Source organism: Triticum aestivum, chromosome 6A (genome assembly GCF_018294505.1).
Source record: "Triticum aestivum cultivar Chinese Spring chromosome 6A, IWGSC CS RefSeq v2.1, whole genome shotgun sequence".
Taxonomy (NCBI): Eukaryota; Viridiplantae; Streptophyta; class Magnoliopsida; order Poales; family Poaceae; genus Triticum; species Triticum aestivum.
In genome coordinates, this window is record NC_057809.1 from 519,785,441 (window position 1) to 519,794,184 (window position 8,744).

At 41.8% G+C, this 8,744-nt stretch overlaps 1 protein-coding gene across 2 annotated transcripts; it reads left to right on the forward strand.

Annotated features, from left to right (window-relative positions):
* Positions 1-2,051: 2,051 nt before the first annotated feature.
* Positions 2,052-5,056, forward strand: LOC123128233 (uncharacterized). Of its 2 annotated transcripts, none has more exons than XM_044548179.1 (2): positions 2,052-3,455; positions 4,596-5,056. In XM_044548179.1, exons 1-2 carry the CDS (start codon positions 2,161-2,163, stop codon positions 4,681-4,683), a joined length of 1,383 nt encoding a protein of 460 aa, XP_044404114.1. In that variant the 5' UTR covers positions 2,052-2,160; the 3' UTR covers positions 4,684-5,056. The 2 variants fall into 2 exon arrangements, with proteins under 2 accessions (XP_044404114.1, XP_044404115.1); XM_044548180.1 differs by having other exon boundaries at positions 2,054-3,455; positions 4,788-5,056.
* Positions 5,057-8,744: the final 3,688 nt, after the last annotated feature.

Here is an 8,744-nt window from a genome sequence, read left to right on the forward strand (position 1 = left end):
AAGATGTGAAGGGGATAGATCCATCCATTTATTCTCACGTTATTCCCATTGAAGGAGCTAAGCTAGCAACTGAAAGTCAAGAAGACGGCATCTTGCTTCCAAGAATGTCGTGGTGATCTCACGACAGATGCCATAAGATGGCTAAAAGTGGGGAGCTACTAAGGACGCTGGTGGGTTCCAGAAGTGTGGTTGGCACACGCAAGTGCGGGACACGAGGCGTACCCAGGTTCGGGGCCCCTCGAGGGAGGTAACACCCCTATTCCTGCCGAAATGGTATGATATGTACTATGGTTACAGTGGTGCTCCTGGAGCTGTTTGGGCGAATGAGGAAGAAAGGGCCAGGCCTCAGTTCTTGCCTCTCCTATGAGTGTGTGTGAGTCGGTGTGTGTTCTAATTATCATCTGACCCTCTACATGGAGGGCTCCTGGGGGGTCTTATAGGACGGCCCCCAGGGTTACATTGGTAAAGTTACATGGGCGCGGGGTCCTGGTGTCATGTTTAGGAGCCAGCAGTGGGGCTGTCGGGCCGCCGGGTGCGGGTCCTACCGAGTGCGCTGGACGCGGGCTGCGCCGGGGTCGCCGGGCACGGGTCTGGTCGGCCGCTCGGTACTGTAGCTTGTCCGCCCCACGCCTCGGTACTGTTGCCATTTCATCTCGTCACAAGAATCGCTCAAGAGGTGGTTACTGGACTGGTTTGGTTTGGCTTGCGAGGCTGACAAGAGTGTGATGATTATGATGTTATATCACATGTGGCTTGCACCGAATGCTACAAGAGATGGGAAGGCTGCTGAGGATGCTCGTTCTTTGGTCGAGTGTGTCTGGAGACTGCTAGAGGAGTGGGCTAACGCACGTGCACCACCAGTCAACACACAGGAGTGAAGCAAATGGAGTCTTGGCGACCTCCTGTCCAAGGATGGCTCAAGTTGAACATCGATGGGGCGACGGCGAATGGCGATGGGTCTTGTTGAAATATATTGCCCGTCTCTCTTCATCAGTTCGGACTTTTGAAGCAACTGGCTGGAGCATGAATTCAATATGATATCTGAGCCAAAATGTCTTGAGTTCAAGACCCTGTCAACACAGTATTAAATAAAATGATTCTGAGGCCTGCACCGATCTCACGTCTAAGGACTAAAATAACCTAGACGTGAGGGGGGGGTGTTGAAATATATTGCCCGCCTCTCTCCGGAGCACGCAGAGCTATTGGCTTGTCGGAAAGGCGTCCAGCTAGCTTTAGATATTGGAGAACGCAGGGTCATCAGATCAAAGAGCTACTCACCGCGCTGGATGAGTTTAAGGTGGTGTTGGGCTAAACGCTCCGCTAATATTGCGATGCACAATCTAGCTAGAGTTGGCTGCGTGAATAAAATGTGTAAGACTTGGTTTTCTATTTCCTCGTGGCTGAATTAGTCGTGAACTACTTAATAAAAGGCAGCAACTTTTCCTAAAAAAATTGATCAAAGTTTTTCTGTACACATTTAATATTTTTCAAATAAAATTTTAACATTTCTTCACATACAAGTTTAGTATTTTTTAAAATACATGATCAACATTTTTCTATACACATTTGAATTTTTTTGGTACAAATTTAACATTTTTTAATACATGCTCAACATTTTTTCTATACACATTTAAAAAAATTCAAATAGAAGTTCAACATTTTTTCTATACACATGTATCATTTTTCAAACACAAGTTTAACATTTTGTTGAACACATGGTCAGTTTTTTCAAAAGCTTTATTGACATCTTCTTAAATACATGTCAACTTTTTTCAAACACATTGTATATTTTTCATATACATGGCCAACATTTTCTCTATACACATTTAAAAAGATTCAAATGTGTGATTAAAATTTTTAAAAGCATTTTTCGTAATATATATGTTTAGAATGTTTGAAAGTGTAAAAAAAGAAATAAAAAATGAAAACAAAAATGTGAAGAAGAAAAAGAACATAAAAAAAAGGTTGTGGCCTCCGGCTCACCTGGGCTGGCCCATCTCGAGCTGTCTCGCGTGAAGCCTCAAAAATAAAAATAAAAACCTGTCTCGCGTGAAGGGAGACATAGGGGCGGCGCCCTTTGCAACATCGCGATCCCCTTTGCTCGATCCCACTTCCCTCAGGCAGCCACCACCCAAACCCTAGAGTAACACTGCAAAAGCCATGGCCGCCGCCGACCCCATCTGGATGATGCTCGACCGCTTCGTCTTCCGCAGGGATCCCGCCGAGTCCTCCATCGAAGACCGCAGCTATTCCTTCTCGGCCAGCCACATCGCCGGGTCCGCCCCCTTCACCGTTGCTTTCCGCGTCCTCAGCCCCCCGGAGATCTCCCGCCTCTACCTGAAGTGGCCGCCTCTGCTAGATCCAATGAATGGCTCTTCGTGCGATCTCGTGGCGGCGCACGACAACCTCCTCCTGATCAGCCTCACCTCCAGCCCCGGGACTGTGAACACGTACAAGTCCCCAGTTTATCCGCAGGAACACTTCATCTGCAGAGCCTCCACCTCGCCGTCTCAGCCGTCACTGATGCTCCACAAGATCCCGATGTGTACGGAACCGTTGGTCGTGCGTGGGAACAAGGACAAGGTGATAACTACACAGCGCTCATTTCATCCTCACACTGTCGGTATCTTGTGCCGTGGTGATGAAGAGTTCGCCGTGGCACAGCTGAGCTTAAGTAGACCCAATCTAGTAGCCGGTATGCAAGCTGACCTGTGCGTGCTTCGCTCCAGTGTACACAACTGTGATCACAAGTGGGAGGTTGAGCAGCAGCTACCGATCCAGTGCAAGTTCTCCGAATCATCTGACTTGATCTATTGGAAAACTGACACAGTCATCCCTTTCAAGACTGCTCTGTACTGGGTCGACTTCTGCAGCGGAGGTATGCTATTCTGTGATGTCTTCCAGGAAAGGCCTGCCATCTCTTACCTTCAATTGCCTATTTGTAACCGAAATCCTGGTTATGAAGTACGCCCATTTCATGATATGCACCGTTCTGTGTGCATCACCAAAGGCGGCCAGGAGCTCAACTTCATTGATGTCGTCCGTGAGGATGGTAAGCATGTTGGCCCAATGAGCCCTGATACTGGTTTCACTATCAACCGCTATGCTTTGATGACAAGCAGCTGTGGCACCTTGACTTGGAAAAAATTCGTCGTCAAATCTTCTGAATTGGACTCTCTCGAAACCTCTCCATCTCAAGCTCTGACGTTCCCTCTTGTGAGTATGGACAATCCAAACATGGTGCACTTTCTGCTATCTAAGAAAATGGCGGATGGAATCGACAACGTTTCTGTGGTTACTGTTGATATGAAAGCCAAGGAAATGGTGTCGAGTCATCCTTACATTAAGGGTAATGAAGACCTCCTGGGCAAAGACGTGGATATGGTCAGACGAAAGTCCCATCTTCTCCAGCCATTTATTTCCTCCAGGCTTCCAAAATTCTTCAATCGCTCCAGGTATGTTGTTCTCGCAATTTAATGACTTATGTGGTGTACAGTGTGTAGCCCTGTGGTGGTTCCTCATGTTAACCTAGCTTAACTTGACCCCTGTGGTGGTTCCTGATGTTAACCTGGCGTGGCATAACTTGACCTTTTAAGTTGAAGTGAAATTTGCTATAGCACTTAGCGGCTAACAACACTAGGTTGACAATATACATTTCTTGGCTGTTGCTTTTACAGTTGCTTCCACCTTGCATACCATGTTCCGCATTTGGATAGATTGAACTAGAATCGCTGTTCTGATGGTAGGGAGAAAGTGATCACGGAACTCTTGGATAACCGAATCCACTGAGTACATGTTTGCTTTGGTGTTTAGTAGCAAAATCAACTGTCATATTAATCTGGAAGTTTAGGATGCATTCATGCCAGGCATTTTAGAAGTAAACACATGATGGTGCAACATCAAGTTTATGCTAACCTCAAACATTACTTTAAAAAAATGAATGTAAAATTATCAATGTATGACATTAATATGTAGAATTGGATCCTACTCCCTCCATTCACAAATATAAGATCTTCTAACTTTTTTCTGAATCAGATGTATATGGACACGTTTTAGTGTGTTTGTTCATTCATTTTGGTCCGAATGTAGTCCATATTGAAATATCCAAAACATATTATACTCCATCCGTTCCTAAATATAAGTCCTTCTAGAGATTCTAATAGAGACTACATAAGGATGTATATAGATATATTTTTAAGTGTAGATTCACTCATTTTGCTCCGTATGTAGTCCCTTTTGGAATCTCTAGAAAGACTTATATTTAGGAACGGAGGGAGTATTAAATATAGCTTAAGTTTAGTGGCAGACTATAGCTTAGGATTCATCGAATCACTTGCTAACCTTGTCTTGCTAATGGAGTCAACTGAATTTGAAGAAACCAAGTCTCAGATGAAACAACTCAAAAGCTCTGGAGCACAGCATAATTCTTAGCGAAACGAGGTCACAACTATATTCACTTGCATCAGTATCTTCCGTTCATTTATATAGAATGCTGAATTATGGATTGTTAGGATGGCTTTGGGGAAATTGCAATTATTTTGTATTTGTATTCTTTTGCTGCAACAAATTAGTTATATGTCATTTTGATACTACAGGCCTTCCGCATCTTCGGAGAAACACATAACCCAACAGGAATGGAAAGTGACCAAATTTATGGCTTCACTTTTCCTCTCTGAATTTTAGACTTGGGCTTTGTATCAGTTGTTTGCTTTAAATGATAATTATATTTCAGTAATTCGCTTTATTTCAGCAATTATATTTCAGCTATTCCTTTTTTGTTTTAATAGCTTCAAGCGGAAGGTGCAAACAAGACGCCAGGATTAAATCAGGCAGCCAATTATCGTCAATGTCTAGACATCCTGCATCGTAATATTACGATCATGAAAAAAAAACACTAGCTATCTGATGCACTAGTTTATTAATAGTATGATATCTCCAATGAACTTGTAGTAGCATGTGATGTTGTATCTTGGTTAATAACTGCCAAAACTTACTGTGGGTGCGAAATGTGAAGACTTCTGTTATGTGGTTTATCATGGTAAATCTTTTTTCCTGATGATTGTGATGTTACCGGTAATTTTAACAGTGACTATCTGATTTCCTTTAAGCTTCCCGTGAAACTGTATGGGGTAAGGCAGTGGGGGTGCTAAATTTCATGTTGTGACATTTTGGCTTCCTTGACCTTCTGGTTTTCCCAAAAATCCTTAACGAACTGGCTTTCTAAAGTCTCTTGTATAATTATTGATATCCAAACAACCACTAAGAGTGATAGGATCATTGGTTCCCATCAGATTGACTGACGAGGCTAACAGGAACAAGCTAACTCCTATTATCACTCCATTGCAACTGCAACAATATCAATAACTTGAACACCTCAACAACCTCCGCCGGGACAAGCAGGAAATAGATCGTTTGCTTTGTAAAGCAAGGAAGAACAATTTGGCCTTCCATACCAGAAGTAGCAAGAAGAAAGGCACTACCAACAAATTAGCAAGGCAGATTCGAATTTTCCGGCAGGAGAGCGGCGTTTCGGTGCCCGGGTGCAGAACGGTCAAAAAAAAAATCGTAAAAGATTTAGAAAAATTCAAAAAATTCCAAAAAATATTTGGATGGTAGACAATTTGATGCGTGAGGTACGCTCCAATTTTCAAAACATTTAGACTTCTGTGCAGCTCTCAGCAAAAAAGACAAATCAGACCAGAACAGTATATGAACAGTGCACATTTTTACAGACCTCCGATTTGTCTTTTTTGCTGAGAGCTGCACAGAAGTCCAAATGTTTTGAAAATTGGAGCGTACCTCACGCATCAAATTGTCTACCACCCAAAAAAAATTAAATTTTTTTGAATTTTTCTAGTATTTATTTTGATTTTTTTCGTGAGCGCAGGTGCAGATGAGCTCGAAGAACAATTTGGCCTTCCATACCAGAAGTAGCAAGAAGAAAGGCACTACCAACAAATTAGCAAGGCAGATTCGAATTTTCCGGCAGGCCGCAACTAATAAAAATCAAACACACCACTGTTGAAAAGACGAGATATACATAATCTCTGAAGCTCTAAAAACTAAAACGAACTCCCAAAAAGATCAGATCCAAGTCATTAGGAAGCAAATTAAGCGCATTACCTACTACCAGCGTAAAAAAAAATCATATTATCAGCAGCAGAGAACGGCACACACAAAGCAATGAAGATTGTTATTACTATCTGTGTTCCATGCAAGATATAATTAACTTCAGAAATCTAAACTACAAAACACATTATCAACAAGCAGACGATATAGGAAATTTGAAACTGTGATACCATGCATTCCATATAAAATACTTCATCCGCTCGGAATAAGTGACGTGGTTTTAGTTCAAATTTGGGTTCCAAGAAGGTGAGTAACCTACCAGCACAGCTAAACAGAGAGCTGACAGGTTGTGATAAACAATTTGAATTACACAATGCAGTAAGATGAGCATACACAGTGGAGGGCTGGAGGCACAGTTATATCAAAAGAAATGGCGTACCTTAGCAGCAGCCTTTTCTCACATGATTTCCATTACATTATTCATGCAAATCTCCCTGACCCAAACAAACAATGAGAACTTGTCACTCGACCATTTACATCCCTGGTCTCAGGAACAGGTGGCTTTACCACTGAGTTATTAATTTCTCATCAGTATTAGTTAAAGGGGGTGGATGGACCAGCCATGTTCATTTTGGCATCTACAGTTCATTTGACAAAACGAACATAGATTTCCTCAGAGGCACCAGGCCACTTATAATCCCCATCTCAGAACATAGCATCAAGGGACACAATCATTGAACACAAGTCAGGCTATAATACACTTTCAATAGCATAGCTTAAGGCACAAATTTTCGCTAGAATACGCACGAATGTGCGTATCATATATTAAAGAAGAATGGGTAAAGAAGCCGAGTCCACCAGAGGTGTTTACAACTCTCACACCTCACCCACCTCTTAAGGCACAATATCTCATATATCCTGCCACAAAGACATCTTGGCACTTGCCAAGCAAAATACACCACTGCAAATCACAATCATAGACATGTCCACTAAAGCCATGATAATGAAGTGTTACATGCAGGACAGTCATATATTGTTTCTGCAGTGTTTATGTTCACTTGGTTGAAGCAGCAGTACGAGTAGGTGGAGCAGCAGGAGAATCCAAGACATGCTTGCTGCAGGAAAAAAAGAAGAAGCAAAGTGCTGATATATTATTACTGAAATAAAGTGAATTAACTAACTACTGAAAACAAATATTCTTACTGCAATACTGAAGTGCAAAAAAACAAATACAAAAAAAATCCTGCTACACCACAGCCCCACTAACACTTTTTCAGTATCACTAGATAACGGAATGACAGATATACAAGTAAATATTATTGTGACCACGTTTAACTATTAGTCGTGCTGTGCAACAAAGCTTTTGAGTAATTTAGAATTTGTTCATTCAGATTCAATTGACTCCGTAAGCAAGACAACGGTAGCAAGTGAATCAGTGAATTGACTAATTAAAAATCTACTTAAAATATAAATCAACTTATAATCCAGTCTGATTTGTGTTGGAGTTGCCCTAATAAGTAATAACACAATAACTATTGCAACCACTAATTCAAAACTTCCAAAATCACCCTGAACTAACCCATCAACATTGTGTCCCTATAAACCATAAACCATATACAGCCTGTGACGAATCAAAATCCAAAATAAGAATGTTGTGCCTTTTGACAAAAAAATGTGTAAACATGATTACATGAATGCTCCCACAAGGTGCTAGACTCTCCAAGATGTAACTGATGTTAGGCAAGCATAGCAGTCAATTTCCACACTTTTGTGCCTCTTCATTTATCATGGTCTCCAATTAGACGACAGACACATCTACATTCCCTGCCAACGATAGTACATCCACCAGTACTCCATAGAACGAATAAGTAAATTAAAAACCAATAACAAAGTTACAGCCTTTGAGCTCTGGTGTCATGCAGTTGAGCTAAAATTATATGCAAAGAGCACTAGAAAACAGAAATGGCAAGCTTAATCCACCCTCACGCCACTCATCGAACCACATGGTGACGACCATTTCATTCCCAGATCAAACTGTGCCTCATGCAACTAGCATTTGGCACACAAAAAGGCCATTTGTATACCCCCTCCAATCCCATAATTCACATGTAAGTGAGCCAATACAGGATCCATTTCTGACATGGACCTAGGAGGAAGCTAATCGTTCTGCAAAACATGTGTGCAGAAAACCATGAGGCGTAAAATCGTGCAGTGAAGGCAGCGTGCGGGATTTCTTAATTCTCACCCAAGAGGTTCCCACCATGTCAACTACACGCCCTACTCAACCAAACCCTTCACTGCAGTCAAACAGAGACCAAGAATTAGTTAGTATGTGTTGGACTCAACCATCATCAGCAAAAACAATATGAAATAATGAGTGCATAAAAACTTACCACATCATAAGTATCGCACTACAAACTCATGGACTGAATATAATCTTCACAGCTCAAGCAACATCAAATTACTAAGCTGACAGCTCCATATAACACAAAGGTACAAAACTAGCAGGCGTGGAACATATATTGTGGTCGAAATACCAGTGGGAAATATCATGCAACGTGTCAATATTGGCTCCAGCACCCCCATTTCATCCTCACATTGATCATATTCTCCATTTCTTACCTTTTAGATGGTACTGAGTTGATGCTATCTTCATAGAACAGCAAGTGCTTTCT

What these genes read in the sequence shown, in the direction of transcription:
- LOC123128233 (XM_044548179.1), top strand. Translation starts at nt 2,161, where the DNA reads ATGGCCGCCGCCGACCCCATCTGGATGATGCTCGACCGCTTCGTCTTC. An exon ending in AAATTCTTCAATCGCTCCAG is followed by an intron (nt 3,456 to 4,595) that starts GTATGTTGTTCT and finishes TTGATACTACAG; the next exon opens with GCCTTCCGCATCTTCGGAGA.